At 45.5% G+C, this 17316-nt stretch overlaps 1 protein-coding gene across 1 annotated transcript in view; it reads left to right on the forward strand.

Moving 5' to 3' along the window:
* CENPL (centromere protein L) overlaps nucleotides 1-17316 on the forward strand; it is a 107828-nt gene that overhangs the window by 66279 nt on the left and 24233 nt on the right. The window contains exon 3 of the mRNA XM_085601587.1: nucleotides 8458-8709. Coding sequence (XP_085457713.1) covers nucleotides 8458-8709 — 252 coding nt within the window. The remainder of the gene's footprint in view (nucleotides 1-8457; nucleotides 8710-17316) is intronic.

Genomic DNA, 17316 nt, shown 5'->3' on the forward strand with positions numbered 1-17316 from the left:
AAAAAATAAATATCTTTATATATAGACTTGACACGAGCAATAACGGTAAAAAGCCACAAAACTGTAAAATGGGATTATTCTTGAAATGCTGCAAAAATAATTCAAGGTGTGCAAAAAGGAGTTCAGTTCAAAGCAGTGGTCTCTGCGACCCGTTTACTTACAAAGTACCTGCCCACCTTTTGGCAAAGTCTCCCACTGGACCCTTGCGAACCCGGGTGCTCACCCAGCAGTCCGCCTCCTCAGCAAGCTTCTTAGGGTTAGTCAGCTTGCAATTAATCAAGTGCTGCCGTAGCTCAGAAACAGTTACTAAATAAATGCTCCCATGCAATCAAATCATAAAGCTGCTCAAAAGTTTCTACTTTGCTACCTTTTACCCAGCGTTCTATTGCTCTGCAAAAAAAAGGACACATATTCAACCCAAGTGGTACCCTCTAACTTCTTGCAGGTCCTAAACCTCTTCCTTGACATCTCAAGGGTCAAACTATAACGGGTCATCAAAGCTTCCTTCATGTGGGCATAAACCATCCTACTTTCCTGGGGCAGGTCCAACAAGGTATCCCTCCCCTCACTCACAAAGCGTCCCCACAACCCTGCTCCCCAATCCTTCTCAGGGACCCGGTGGGACACCATGGCTAATTCGTAGGCTGCAAACCATTGCCCAATATCTTCACTCTTGTGGAAATCTTTAATGACCTCCTTTGGTATATACACTCTACTCTCAGTATGCACTATAGGTATGCTGCCACCAGAGGGGGAGATCTCTACACTCTTTGCTTTAATCTCCAACTCCCTCAATATTCTCTCATGCTCAAGTTTCATTTTCATTATCTCAAAATCTAACTTCTTGTTCTCTAGGTCCCTTTGACCATCCATTTTAAGCTTAGCCATCTCCATGTTATACCGCCTATCTCTCTCCCGGTCTTCTAGCTCCTCTGGAACAAAAGGGGGTGGTGATGGACGGAGCATCAGAACCAATCAAACACTCACACCCAGTCAACCGATCTGGGTTTGATCCATCACCGTTCTTTAGCCCACTCTGCCACCCCAGTTCAGACATGGCCATATGCAAATCAGTCTGACCCTGTGCCTCATGGGAACAGTCCAGCCCGAACTGCCAAGCCATGCCTTCCCTGGACCGGAAACAAGCTTCCTAGGACCGGTTTCTGGCATTTCAGCCGTCTTCAGCCAGGCTTGCTTGAATCCAGTGGCAAAGTGAGCAAGGGACTCGCGTCTGAGCACACCCTGCCAACTTATGGCGAACAAAGCGGTACAAAAGGGGGAATGAATTTGTTCTGCATTCTGTCCATCAATTGTTGTTTTTGCATTTGTCACCCCGAGTGGGACGGGTTTGCTCAGACGTGAGTCCCGTGCTCTCCATGCCACTGGAATAAAGCTATCCTGGCTGAAGAGGGGTGAAACCCCGAAACCGGTCCTAGGATGCTTGTTTCCAGTCCAGGGAGGACCTGGCTTGGCAGTTCGGGCTGGACTGTTCCCATGAGGCACAGGGTCAAGACTGATTTGCATATGGCTGGGTTCAAAATGGAATGGCATGGTGAGCAAAAAAAACGATGGATTTAGGCCCAGATCTCTGTACTGGGGTGAATGTATGACTTTGTTCTGCATTCTGGCCATCAATTGTTGTTTTTGCTCTAGCTCCTCTGGAGACAGGCCCTTTGAGGACCCACTAGTGCCTGGGCTGGAAAGCGCTTCACCTCCCCCCAAATCTACTACTTCCACCTGCTGCTCTCCTGTATCCTCTTCCCCCCCCCCCCCCTCCCCCCCCCCCCCCCCCCCCCACAGGCTCTCCCATATTCTTAGGGGCATCCCTGGCTTCTAGCCAGGCCTTCAGCCCCTTTTGAAACTCCTCCTTTTCAGAGAGACCTATAATAGGGACTGTGAATTGCTTGCAGAAATATTTGAGCTGCTTGGTATTGTAGGTTTCTAATTTCTCTTCTTCCCAGGAGAGATCCTCCGAGGCATTGGATCTAGGCTTGCCCATTGTAGCAATAACTGGCAATATCAATCAAAAATAGAAAAATACCTCCCAAAAAAAAAACATATGTGGTTGTGTTATGGTCTGCACTCACTAGTAGTGTACACTAGAATTACTGTATGCGGGTCACAAATGCAAGTCCAGATCCTCACCGCTGACCACCAATGTTAGAAATGGGGGTCTCTAGTTGGCAACGGCTGGCCACTGTCCAAGTAGGGACCCTTCTTCCTAAGTCAGAGTAAGGGGGCTACACCCTGTGATAACCTCTGCTCAACCCTGTGGTAACGTAGCACGAGCAGCTAGGCTTATCTCCGAGGCAGTGTATGAAGCATTTATGACCATACACAGTGAAGAACACTACTAAGGGACACCACACAAGTAGTTATAAAAAATAAGTATCTTTATATATAGACTTAACACAAGACCAATAACTTTAAAAAGCCACAGTACTGTAAAATAGGATTATTCTTGAAATGCTGCAAAAGTAAATCAAGGTGTGCAAAATGGAATTCAGTTCAAAGCAGTCGTCTCTGCGACCCATTTACTTACAAAGTACCTGGATTTCGGAGCAAAACAAACAAAATGTCGGAATGAAGCTGTAGCGATGATTTTCTGCACGCGAGGCCGGTGATGCGATGAATCCTTGCCGCGAGGGAGGAGACGATGCGCCGATCTGCTGATGCGTGCAAAAACTAGGCGACTACTTCTTCACGCTAGGCCGTTGATGCGATGAATCCTATCCTTGCCACGAGGGAGGAGACTAGGCGACGATCTTGTTGCTTGTGCGAGTAGTTTGTGATGCAAAGAAACGGCGCTCCGCTTGGGAGCAGCGGTCCTGGTGCGATGCGATGGAACTGATGTTGTGAGCACTCAGCGGCAGCAGCGCGATGATTCTTGGTGGCGCTCTCAGCTGCAGCATCCCACAAACGTCCATTAGCGATGAGCTCAATGTTGCGAGCACTTGGGGGCAGCGGCGCGATTCCCAAAATGGTGCTCTCGGCTGCAGCGGTTCACAAACGTGCGTTGGCGACTATTTCAGCACTCTCTTCTCTGTAGTAGAACTAGAGGTACTGGAACTCACAGGAGCCTCACCTCCGGATAGAAATCCTCACTGGGAGGAATCAGGAGGCTGTTGGCAAAGTCTGATGGGCCTGAGACTTCAGCAGGAGGCTAGCTCGCTCCTAGCCTTTGGGTGATTGCTTTGCAAAATCTGTGAAAGTTTTCTCCTGAGTCCTTTCCCCTCTTCTTCCATGTCCACTGGTAACTACTGCAGGCCAACCCAAGAAACAGCACACAAGCACAAGGGCAGTCCAACTCCTGCAGATTCCTTAGTTACACGGACAGAGGTTCGTCTTGACAGCCAGGAGCAATACGAATTGTAGGGGTTTGGGCACAGGTATTTATACCCCAAAAGTCTTTGTTCTAAAGAGTCACAAGTCACTGAACCCAGCCAGAACCAGTTCTGCTCAGTCCTGGAGCACTTTGTTTACCAGGCTGCATCCTTCCTTTCAGAGAGAGGAGGTCCGCCATCAGACGCTCAGTAGGAGGTGGAGCCAGCATTCACCTTTCCAGGCACAGCCCTATTCAGGTCAAGGAGCTACCCCTCCCCATACTCCAAATGCAGATCTCTACTCAACCCAGGCCTGGCTCCGCCTGCCCTGTCCCTCCAAAACCAGACAGCCAATACACATAACAGCAGAGCACACTGGAAGGCATAGGAAAGAAAATACCTGCTTTCTAAAAGTGGTATTTTCAAACACAGAATAGAAAAATAAACTTTACCAAAAGATGTATTTTAATATTCTGAGCTCAGGCATACTAAATTCGTTTTTCTACCATGTTCCTGGGATCAGTTAGGATTATAGAATGTAATAGTCAAAGTGCCCATTCTGGCCTATGGAGAACAGGTAGCCTTACAGTAGTGAAAAACGAAATTGGGTGTAATTCACTACCAGGACATGCTACACACACACCAAGGCATGTCCTACCTTACACATACAATGCACCCTACCATAGGGGTGACTTGCATGATGCCAAGGGAAGGTTCAGGGGCTTGGAAGTGTGTGCACTTCACAGGCAAGGTGGCAGTTCTGGACTGCATGCAGACTGTAGTGGCAGGTCTGAGACATGCTTTACAGCTGCTTCTGTCGGTGGCGCAAAACAGAGCTGCAGGCCCACAAGCAATATTTGGTTTATCAGCCCTGGGCACACACCGGCCACGCTACTAGGGACTAACTGGCAAACCAAGTGAACCAATCATGGACATACCAATTCCCGTAGACATATTTACACAGGGAGCATTCGCGCTGTGGCACTGAATGGCAGTGGCACAGCGCCCAGAGCATCTAACACCAGCAAAAACAGAGGAGCTAAAAGCGAAAAATGGAAGGGAGACCCACGCCAATGATGCCAGGTCTAACACAGACCGTATACATTTCCTGGGGCTTTTTTCCACTTGTATGATTATTTATCCCAAAAGAATACCTTGCAAAGCAACTGACATCTCCAGTCTTAAAAAAGAAAAAAGCCACAAGAATTCTTTGCTTTTTTTGACCAAAGAATTTGCACTGTCTTCAGCACTGAGCAGCGAGAGACTGCGCGGCAGTAACCGAATCATCTACCGTACGGAGACCATCTGTAATTATACCAGTGCCGCTCTAGTGTTTGTGGAACTCCAGACAGAATTTGCTGAACATGAGTCAAATAAAATTAAGGACCATAGAAACAAACGGATGCCGACTGACCACATTAAGTCATCAGTGACCGAACGTTCCATGTGCAAATATTCTCGGACTCGCTTTACCTAGCAGGACTCTTTCTCTACTCTCATTTCACACTCTGAGGAAGCCCCTTGGCCTGCAGGCTGTACGACGGGGCGAAACTCGTGTTGGCTGTTCTATGTCTCACCTGTCCTATGATATATGCTTACTGTATTTGACTCTGCTTACATACAAGAGTCACGTACCAAATAGATCCTCTAACAAAGCAATACATTGGAATTATTCCAGATAAGAGTGACGACTCCCATTGCCGAGAACAAGTGAACCCTGAAATTATCAGCTCTATTACTACAGGCCGACTGGGGCACGGGACCCACTACCCTTTTTCCCTTGACCACGTAGAAAACGTAATCGCCTGCACTATTTGAATGCAAACCGTATTGTATTTTTTGAGAAAATATAACCTATAAGTGGAAGTAAAGGTGATGTGAGACTATGGTGGGAGCACATGTTTACATTCACTCTCACCAGCCTGTTACAAGCTGTTATCTGCATCAGGATTCTAAAGTGACTAGATTTTCAATCCCCATCAAAGCTAATCGCAAATGAACTGTGCTTCCCCCATTACAGAAAAGAGATGGCACTTTTGAAAAGGGTAGTGTATATGTTTTGACAAGTTTTGTTTCAAACTGGACCTACTGTTCTAAAATATCAATTGCCCAATAAGGCGAAAAAATGATGTACAGGTGTAGCCGGGGTGGGAAAGATGACTAAAAGAGATTTAGATCACAAATCAAAAGGTGGCGATTATGCGAAAGCCATCTTGGAAACTTTAAGAAAGTTGAACTGGGAATGCATTCCGCCCATGGCTTGCCTTTGTGGTTTGTAACTCGCCTTTTCTGGCTTTTGATTTGCAGTATTGGTTTGCTTTAGTCTGTGCAGCTTGAGTTCATACCTCCCCATGCTAAATACGTTTTTACAGTTATCTTCCACAAATTCTTTTTGTGTAATAAACAAGCCTTTAAATCTTTTTCTTATCGTCACATTTGCTGGGCATTCAAAGACAGAGGTCAGATGTCAAGCTGTGTTTTTCGTGAGAGCCTTGTGTTTATTTTGCTTTCGGTTGACTTCAAAGTGAGGGTTGATAGGAAAGAGGAATGCGGCGTACTTTCTCCATGGAGCCTGCTTGTGCCCTTATTTATTTTTTAAAATCTTATTTTAGACCTGGCAATCTCAAATGGTATCCTGTTCTCTTCTGTACAAAACATTTGCACTTTTTTTTTTGTTTTTGTTTTTTGCACTATTCCTCTTCTTTGAGACTAATTTGTGAAACTGCCTTTCTAGGAGCAAAGCTGCAAGCGTCAACCTAACATGGTGATCTTGTGCAATTTACACTGTTTATGGCCCATTCACTGTCAAGCACAGGATAAGATGTTTTCACAGGAAAGGGACCGCCACATTTTAACACAATTTAACAATGCCTGCTTTTCATTTTGATGCATGTGTAAAGCATATGCTTTATTTATTACTTCTGTGGCAACTCGTTTTGGAGAGCTGGATAAGTTTAAAGGCACCGTTTATGAAAGCTTTTGTGTTTAGCTACACAATAATGATGTATTCCATCTGCAACTGTGAATTTTCGGAACAAATGCATTACCGAATATAAACTATGTACTCATTTGTCCTTGACCCTAGGAATGGTACAATGGCACAGGGGCCAAACGGTCTAGGAAACACAATGGATACCGACTATTGCTATATGTTACTACTAAACAAACAGTCGGAAGTGCAATTAGCTTGCTGGCACTAGGGTCATGATTTGAATGGTACAGAAGGTGCAGTGCCACAGGTGCCAAAAGCTCTAGGCAACCCATTGAACACATATTATTGCTATATTTTACTACTAAACAATCAGTCAGGAGTACTTTTTTGGTTCTTTTGTAAGCATTGCACCCAAAGTAACACACAGTCTAAAGCATCCATGTAATAAAAGCTGTAACCTGTTGGAATTTTCCGTCTACCTACAACTTATGTTACATTAGCGTAAATGGTCCTAAAATGCTTCTAAATCTGTACACACTAACACCATGGCAAGGGTAGTCAATAACATCAACACTTCAGCCGTTGTAAATACTATATAAATACATACATCCGTAAAGAGCATTGGCAAACCCAATAAGTCTCGGCTATGCGAGATCTATGAGCTTTGTCCATTATTTTTTTTGTATTATTTTTTTTAGCCATATTATACAGTAGCGCTAGCTTCAACTCAGCATAACGGGGGAAAAAGCGATATAACGTGGACAACGCTGGCTGTGTCATACAGCTTTCTTACATTGCTTTCAGCCGTTTGCAACATTGCTAAAAACATTAGCAAAGCCAATAAATCTCAAATAGGCAATACATTTTGGCTTTGTCAATGCTTGTTTCCTTAATTATCCTGAGAATTCTTTATTTACAGTTAATAGGCCATTTCAGAAAATGCAAAGAGAGCCGTTGCATCCAGCCAACCAACACTTTATAGAAATCTTTTGCGCAGCAATTTATTCGGAGGTTCTTGGTGTTGAAAGCCACTAGGCTGCATGCCCTCCAGCTCCATGGAGGTGGCACTGATGCCCCCACCTGATACACTCCAGTGTAACCTTCTACCCTGTTGTCTTTGTTGGCTCTTGACTGCCAAGTGTACGTAGCCTTCCAACTATTCCTCTGAATTACTTGTGTGCAATTTTTGAATTTGTGCTGCTGCTGCGCATACTGTTGTGATCGGCTTCACCAGTTTCTATCTTCAACTTCCTTGTTTTCACTCGTGTCCTGTTTCTGTGCGTTTATTGGCCTCTCCCTTTTAGTCTCTCACGCATTTGTTGCCTAATCTCTAGATGTCACTGTGTAAATTGAGCCCCAAGTATTCATTCCAGTTTTATGCAATTGACCGAATCCTTGATGGAAGTGGGCTGTAGCTGTCCAAGAAACTTTGCACATTGGCACTTTAATGTCCACTTTACTATGGATTTATTAATGACTGCCAAACATTAAACCTACAGAAGCAGCACTTAAGTCTTGCCCGTTTTGAGAGCAATCTCTCTCTCTCCCTCTGTCTCCCTCCCCCCCCCCCCCCCTCATTCCGTGCATGGAGTGCACTGCTCAAGTCAAATGAAACTTTGGAGGACCTGCGAAGCCCTGTTTGAAACATTGGTGTCCTTGACCTGCTGCTTTCTAGTGGCTCCTTTATGAAGACCTAAGTAACGGTCCGCTTTTGGAGTAACATGCAGTTACCAAATCTCTTTTCATCCACACCATCCTACTTGCAGCTTCAGCCATAGTGAGTGATTTTTGTGTGTTTTTGTATTGCTGCTTTCTTTGCGCTCACCATTGCTCTCAATTCCTAAACTTTGTTTTTGCTATATGACCTAAAACTGTTGGCTTTGTCAGTGATTGTATTGTTAGTTATTTATGCATCCTTTCTGCACTGATCGACATTCTCTTATGAGAAGCTCTGACCCGTGGCCTGCGTTGCCATCAAAAACTGGATTGTTGTGGTAAATAAATTAAGATTTGTTTACTCAGCTAGGACAAATAGAAGACTGACTGTGAAGTACCCTTCCAATATTAGCCACTTTTCTAGAGGGAGAAAATGAGAAGTAAAACATGTACCGGATTTCTGCTACAGGTTGCTTTATTAACCTATATTAAATGTACTCTTGCTGCTGAAGTCAAAACGTATTGTTTTCTTTTCTTCCCACCCAGGAAAGCCCTGATCCACAAAAAATAGCACCACTCCTGCGGAAACAGTGGAAGTTGTATAGTGTGACTCCAATGTACTGTTTCTCTCATGCACGTCTCAAGGACTATTCCCGGCAGCTTTCTGTCTTCATTGCAGCAGAAAAGCAGAAAGGAATGGCTGTGCAGATGGGCTTGGATCTCGTTGTGAAAGTGGCTGTGTCTACCCTCTTGGGTCTCAAAGGCAGAGAACGTGACCCGGGTGCTATTCTAATCCAGGTAAAGCGGAGTACTGATTTAAAAAAATATAGCAGCTTTGGGTGTCAACTGCTATTAAGAGCACTACTGCATTACGTGAAGATAATAACAATGGATTGTTTGATGTAACGCTCCTTGCCTGCATATACTTGAGATTAGTATAGGCCCAATTTACTGTTTTTTCTTTTTTTTTTTCAACTTTATCATTTTCTTCTCTGGCATACTATGATACAAAGTCTACATTTTTGCATTTCATCTTTTGCACTACATGCTAAACACCATTTGAATGTGCCTACTGTCTATTTCCCATCTAATCATTTGCTTGGTCCTGCATGACTTAAATGGTCCCTTTAGTCTGAATGTTAGTTTTTTCTCTGGTATTAAATTCTTGAGTTTCTTAGCAGACACCAGTCAATTTAGTTTAATCATGCCTAATGAACCTCAACTGAACACCTCATAGTTGAAATCCAGGTAGCACCATCTCCTTTCATCTCTCAGCTCTTTCTGTTGTACCTCCTTAACATTTGTAATTTATTGCCTTTTCATAAGCCGCTAAGTGCTTTGTCCAAGTCCATACTTATCAGGGTCTTGACTTTTTAAAGCCTGATCTGATATTCAAACCTACACCCACACCGTATCAGACTGTACTACCATCACCATGCAGCACAACACACTCTTCTGCATTTTGTCTTTACAGCCAACTGTAGCATGTAAACTGACATGAATTCTAAACCTCAAACCCAATCACCCTGTGGAACACATGTGAATTACTGCCTGCGCCCACCAACCACTACACCATAGACCACTGTAGTCTTGAGTTAACCGACATAGGCATGGTTGCACCCAAACCTACCTTCGCGCACAAATACAATTTCACACTAGTTTAGCAAAAAAAAAATCCTAGTTGCTTTCAAAAAGTTCATTTAAAAAAAAAGCTAAGTATCAATCTTGCTTTCAAGTTTTTGCATATATTTGCATCTAATCAGAGAGCATCCCGTAACCATTATACATAGCCTCTTATTGTTAACCTTTGCAAACGTGTACACATTTTTATACCGGAACCACTGTCACTAGTGCAGTCTGAACTTATAACATTTACTTAGAGTACTCCTCCTAATAATAAAGGCTTTGTATTAATGGACCATAAATACAAGTTCGAACAGCATTAACATATGGACACAAATATTACCTTACCTGGAGACAGTGCCCTTCTCTGATCCATAATGTGGTACTGTAATCTGGCAGCCAAAGGTTTTGTGCTGCAGTGGTTTGGGCATACGTGTCTTAAGGACAAAATAAACATGAAAACCCATTAGTATTCTGGTGCAGTGAGCGATAGGGGCACATGTCAGCCAAATGGTGACAGTTCAGTGCATTACAGGCAAATGTGATTGGCAGTTCAGTTTCCCAATGTACATATCTTGTTTGGCAGGGAGTCTTCTCGGGAACCCATATGTCAAGGACCGTGCAGTCCCATCTGCAGTGCATTGCCAACATTGAGAGGGAGGCTGAGGGAGAACTACAAAATGATAGCATTCATCTTGAGTACTGGTTAAAACCTGATACCTTCAGGGATGTAGAATTCCTATAGCCCAAAGCCCAGGACATATTGTTTGGGGTCAAGGGCAACACGTTTTCATGTGTATTTTGTCCTTGGGACAAGTAGGCCCAACCCCCTAAATCACAAACCCTTTGTCTACCAGTTTATAGTCCCACATGATGGATCAGGGAAGGGCACTGTCTGCAGTTAAGGTAATATTTTTGTCCATATGTTAATGCTGTTCAAACTTGTATTTATGGTTCATTAATTGAAAGCCTTTATTAGGGTGAGCGCTCTAAGAAAATGTTGTAAGCTCTGACTGCACTACTGACAGTGGTTCCAGTATAAAAATGTGTGCACACATTTTCAGAGTTTAGCAACATGAGGCTATGTATATTGCTCTCTGATGTGGTGCAAATATTTGCAGATGCTTGAAAGCAAGATTGATGATTCTCTGCTTTCAAAATAAAGTGTTCATAAAAAAATGAAAGCAGGAAAAAAAAACCACTTAGTAAACTACTGTAAATTTTCAGGTACCATTTCTTTGCAGCATCATTTAGTAACATGTGTTGATGCATGCTAGTATTTCCCCAAAATATTCCTAATGGAAAGTCCGTGTAACCAGTTTCAATAAGATTATGGGAAACAAAAACAAACACGTATTGGCAAAGCCAGTGGGTCTGAAATTGGTGGTCAGCTTTTTATTTTTGTCAATGTGTGACTTGTTTTGGCATGGTTTTTGTCAAACCTTATTGGTGTGGGAACCTGCTGGGCCCTCACCATGTTAACAAACATTGGCAAAAGCAACAACAACAAAATGGGTCTCAAAAACCACACATTGCCGCAGTAGTTAATGGCACTGATCAAAACTACTTTGTGTGCTGATATTCTACTAGTGAAAGAACAGAACGCTGTCACTCAGTGACGTCAGCTGCTACAGAGAGAGAGACAGACAGAATTTTAATAAACACAAAAGGTCACGGTCAACACCAGACCAAATTAGGGGCCCAATTATTAAAGAAAGTCTCAAAAGTCAACCCATGGTATGTCCTTGCAGTTAGTGCAGTTTCGCAGCGTGAATCTTTCTGGATTCACTATGCTGTGCATTATTCCGCCATCTAGTGGTTGGGTCCGGAATTGTAGTATTTCTTCTTTTTTTTTTTTCGTGGCCCGGGTGGGCGTAGACACACCACCATTTGGTGTCCTTAGTGACGTCAACGCGCTTCCTCCGGAAGCTCCCACCTTTGGTCGCCATCTTCAGATTCTTTTTTCCGCTGTTGGGTCTGGATCAACAGTGAAGGAGCTCCAAGAACTTTGGACAGAAGAATCGAAGAAAATAGAAGAACATTTTAGAATATATCACCGGGGAAGACACTGGAGATAAAGTAAGGAAGAAGGTCGACGACAGAAGAGAGAACATCATATAATTCGAAGTTTCAAAGGAGAATGCGCATACAGGGGGGCTCCCTGGGTGTGGTGATGGACAAAACTGCGCAAACTGCCACCACAAGTACGCTCAAAAGGACCAACACCCGGTCTGCAATCAATGCTTGCCGCTGGACCATCGAAGCGAGGACTGCAACGCCTGTGCAGCGTTCACCCCGAAGACCCTCAGAGTAAGGGAGAGACAGAGAAGAGCAAACTACAGCATGCAGAGGCCAGGGACGCCCCCATCGCTCCGAGATTTGGGACTCTCCAGGGGAGAGAAAGACAACATAGCAGAGGGACCAGAGGATGTGTTGGTCGTCGAGGTCGAAAAGAAAACGTCGAAGGAGGTAAGAGTCGTCGAACCCTAAACACTCCACTGATACTCGCAAAAGCGCGCCAAAGTCCTCGAAAGAAGCTGGACCGTCGAAGCACTTGACGTCGACTACTGTATCCAGGGACAAGCAGACCGTTGGATCCTCTGAGAAGGACCCCCAGACGGCGAAATCTCAAGACCAGGGAAAGGCGCCAAAGAGCAGCCACGAAAGAGAGGCCTCGACGTCGAAAGGCGAAGGCCTGAAAACGGTTTTGACTTTGGCGTCGACAACCGCGAAAAGGAAAGCAGAGACCCTCGAAGCCATTCACGCGGCCGAGATGGAAAAGAAAAGGAAAAGGCTCGAGGCCGAAATGGCAAACCTCTTGCAATGCAAGAAAGACTTCGACGAAAAGATGAAATTCTACAGCATACCGTCGAGCCACGGCCGAAACAGAAGGGTGCGTCGAGGATTTCCAACCGCTGAACACACCTGAACCTGGAGAGGAACAGGAAGAAGACCTGTACTACGGGGGCGCCGAATGGGAGGAAGACTAGCAAACTTACCAAGACTCGACGTCCTCGGAGGCTCAGGACTTGCCGTGGCAAGATCTCGACGTCGAATCCCCGGAAGAGGGTGTAGAATCATATCCGTCGAGGCCTTCGCCGCCGGACGACAGGGATCTACAACCAAGTCATCAAAAGGGCTGCAGACACTTACGGAGTGCAGCTAGAAGGAGAAAAACCCCAGTCTTGCTTCCTCTTGGAGACCTTGTTGTCATCCCAGACTAGAAGCCAGTTCCTGCCCATACTCCCAAGTGTTCTGGACCAGGGGTAGAAGGCATTCTAGGAGCCTGCCATGTGTAGAGCAGTGACTCCACGAGCAGAGAAAAATATAAACATTCATCAAAAGACCCCATGTACATCAGAGGGTCAGTACCAGCCGACTCGATCATCACATCCACGGCTCGGAAAAGAGCAAATATACCCACAAACTCAGGCACACTACCATACAAAGAAAGCAAGAGGATGGACCTGATAGGTAGGAAGATGGAAAGGAGTGCAGCTATACAATGGCGCATCGCCAATTCCAATGCACTCCTCAACAGACACGCATACCAGCACTGGGAAGAAGTGGGAGAACTCCACAAGCACGTACCAGAGCAATACCAGAAAAGGGCAAGCCACCTGGTAGAAGAGGGGAAGAACATGGCTAATACATGTTTAAAGTCTGCCCTAGATGCAGCAGAGACATCTAGCAGGCAGATGATGCTGGGGATCACAGAAAGGAGGCATGCCTGGCTAAGGATTTCGGGTTTCAAAAATGAAGTCCAAAACCTCCTCAACACACCCTTCAATTGGGAACAACTGTTCGGAGCACCCGTTGATGACCACTTGAACGAGCTGAAAAAAGATAACTAAACCGCAAGGTCCATGGGGGCACTGCAGTTCCGAGGTATGAGAAGAGGAACACCTTCCAGGAGGCCAACAGGCAGAGAATCATCAACCTGTGGCAACACACCAAACCTCCCTGCAAGGTTATCAAGGAGGTAACCAGGGGCAGCAACAGCAGAACTGGCAGTACCAGCCCAGAGTACAATCCTTTCGAGGGCGTGGCCGAGGAAGGGGTAACGGCCAGAGGGGGAGTCAGCCTCCCGCAGCAAAGTGACTCACCAGCAAAACCAACGCACACCCGGAATAGACCTCAGGGAGTGCAGAAAGAGTCAAGGCAAAGACCAGCAAAAAATCAAAAGCTTCAACAGTTCCTCCAACACGCAACACCAGTAGGAGGCAGATTAAGACACTTCCTCCAGGAGTGGAGGGAAATGACATCAGACAAATGGATATTGAACCTCATACAGTACGGGCACTGTATAGACCTGGAAAGGCCCCCGCCAAACAGAAGGCCAAGGGTCCGAGTGCGCTCAACAAAAGAGCGGACACACTTGATGCAGGAAGCAAGAGAACTGCTAAAGAAAAAAGCCATAGAAATGATATCACAAAAACAACGGAACAAGGGGGTATACTCCACCTACTTCCTCATACCAAAGGTAGGCGGAACATTACGTCCAATTCTAAACCTTAGATTCTTAAACCGGTTCATAAAGACTCAAAGGTTCAAGATGACCTCGCTCCAAGAGGTCATACCTTGACTACAAAAGGGAGATTACATGGCAACTATCGACTTAATGGACGCCTACTTGCACATACCCATCCACAGCAAACACAAACCCCTCCTCAGGTTTATAATCCACAAAACTCCCTACCAGTTCACAGTACTGGCTTTCGGACTAAATTCAGCACCAAGGGTTTTCACAAAATGTCTGGCAGCAGTAGCAGCACACTTAAGGAGGAAGGGGATACATGTATACCCATACCTCGACGACTGGCTGGTAAAAGCAAGCTCATACCACAAGTGCAAAAGGCACATAGAGCTAGTGATACAGACGCTTGCCCAACTGGGGTTTTCGATCCATTGGGAGAAAACGTCAATAGAACCAGAACAACTGAAGATATTCTTCGGAGCAGAGATCAACACCATACAGAGCACGGTGATTCCATGTGCAAAGAGAACTCTGGCAATATGCAAAGAGACGCGTCATTACCGCAAGGGGCAAGCTCTGACAGTGAGCAAACTGATGGGGATGATGACATCGTGCATACATTTGGTACCAAATATTCGCCTACACATGAGACCATTCCAAGAATGGATCCAGCAGCAATGGTCACAAGCGACAGGGAGTTGGGAGGATCTAGTGGTTGTCACGCAGACAACACAGCAAGAAATAGCGTGGTGGAACCAGAAGAACTTAGCACAGGGGAGATCATTCTCACAACCAACTCCAACAGTAACCATTACAACAGGCGCCTCCCAGAAGGGGTGGGGAGCGCACACAAACAACCTCAAAGTAAGGGGGTTGTGGGGACATCAGGATGCAATAAAGCACATCAACTACCTAGAACTTAAGACCGTGTTCCTAGCCTTAAAAGCCTTTCAGAAACTGCTGTACGGACACAGAGTACTGATACAAACAGACAATACAACTACCATGTTCTACATCAACAGGCAAGGAGGGACACAATCTGCGACACTCTCCTTGCTAGCGCAGGAAATATGGAGATGGGCAATACCCAGGGAAATAGACCTGTTGGCAATACATCTAGCAGGGAAGGACAATGTAGAAGCAGATTGGCTCAGCACACAGACGTCGGCATCCCACGAATGGGAGATCAACCAACAAGAAATCCAGCAGGTATTCCACAAATAGACCTATTTGCAACACACCAAAATGCAAAATGCCAAAACTTTGCATCCAGAGTACCGTGCAAACAGTCCCTGGGGAATGCGCTATGGATAAGCTGGCCAGGGACATTTGCCTATGCTTTTCCGCCGATACCGCTACTACACAGGGTACTGAACAAGTGCAGGTTCAGCAACATGACGCTTATCCTGATAGCACCCCAGTGGGCCAGACAAACCTGGTTCTCACAAATCATGGAGATGTCACAAACGCATGCACACAGGTTCCCCGCCAGGAAGGACCTGCTAACGATGCAAAACGGAAGAGTATAACAAACAGAAAGCCTCAGCCTAGCTGCATGGCTCCCGAGGACCTAGATTTTGCACACCCCAAACTACCGGCAAGCACGATGGCGGTACTCAGAGAGGCAAGGAGACCGACCACAAGAAAGTGCTACGTAGCAAAGTGGAAAAGATTCACCGAATGGTGCATTAGGGAGAAACTGCAAACGAGGATTACTAAGGAATCAACAGTACTAAGATACTTAATGCATCTACTGCAGAATAAACTAAGCTACACATTCCTACGGGTCCACTTAGCGGTAATTGTGGCGTACATAAGAGGAGAAACAGGGAAGAGTTTCTTCACCTCACAGGGGGTAAAAAGATTCCTGGAAGGTGCAAAAAAGATTTCACCTTCAAGCAGAATGCCAGCACCAGCATGGAACCTCAATGTAGTGCTAACACAACTGATGAAGGCACCATTTGAGCCTATTCACAAAGCTACACTGCATATGCTCGCGCTAAAGACAGCCTTCCTAATAGCTATCACATCACTGCGAAGAATAAGTGAATTGCAAGCGCTAACACTCCAAGAACCCTACCTGCAAATACACAGTGATAGGATTGTCATGGGAATGGACCCGCATTTCATGCCAAAGGTGGTGTCTAAGTTCCACATCAATCAGACAATTCAAATACTGAGTTTTTTCCAAAAACCTTCCACAAGCACAGAGCGGGCCTTACACACACTGGACGCCAGAAGGGCAGTGATGCACTATATGGAAAGGACAAAAGAGTGCAGGAAAACAAAGCAATTCTTTGTATCCTTTGCCAGCAGTTTTTTGGGACGACCAGTTACCAAAAATACCATTGCACGATGGATTGCACAAACCATACTGCTCTGCCACAAACGGGCAGCTCGACCACTACAAGGAGCAGCTCATGCTCACTCAACAAGGAAGAAAGGAGCAACAATTGCGTTTCTAGCCAACACACCAATTCAAGACATTTGCTAAGCGGCTACATGGTCTTAAGTGCACACGTTCACTAAGCACTACTGTGTGGATATCCAAATGAACAAAGCAGCGCAAGTGGGACAGAAGGTCTTGCAACACATTTTCAGTAACCAGTGCTCATCTTCCACCCAACCACCACTATAAGGACAAACCGCTACAAAGTCTATGCACAGCATAGTGAATCCAGAAAGATTCACGCTGCAAAAAGTATAGTTTCTTACCTGTCGGTGTAGTTTTGCAGCTTGAAGACTTTCACTAGCGAACCCACCCTCCTCCGCCAGAAAGATGACCGGAGGATAAAGGGGGGCAGAAGGTGAAAAAGACTTTACAAGGTTAGATGAGAAAAAGTAGTACGAGAAAAAAAAAATCCGAAGATGGCGACCAAAGGTGGTATTGAGGAAAAGTAGGTCGCACACTGCTCGTCACACCAGCAAGTTGCCCCAAAGGACTGTGGGAAATGTAGTGGCGACGGCGGGTACGCCTATGCCACAAAATGTAAATAGAACAGTATGTGTATGCGTTAGCCATCCCTGGACACGTGTTTCGAGGTAGTTGCCTCTCGTCAGCAGGGAGCAGGTCAGTGTAAAGGGGTGCCGCGTGGACTGCCAAATGTAATTAAAAGCAGGTCAAGTACCTCTCCTGGCGCGCAGGTGCAGACTCGAGGCTCGTCAGCCCGTTGGCTTAAGGAAGCCGTTTAAATTGAGGAAAAGTAGGTCGCACACCGCTCGTCACACCAGCAAGTTGCCCCAAAGGACTGTGGGAACCTCGAAACACGTGTCCAGGGATGGCTAACGCATACACATACTGTTCT

Source organism: Triturus cristatus, chromosome 4_2 (assembly GCF_964204655.1).
Source record: "Triturus cristatus chromosome 4_2, aTriCri1.1, whole genome shotgun sequence".
Classification (NCBI taxonomy): Eukaryota; Metazoa; Chordata; class Amphibia; order Caudata; family Salamandridae; genus Triturus; species Triturus cristatus.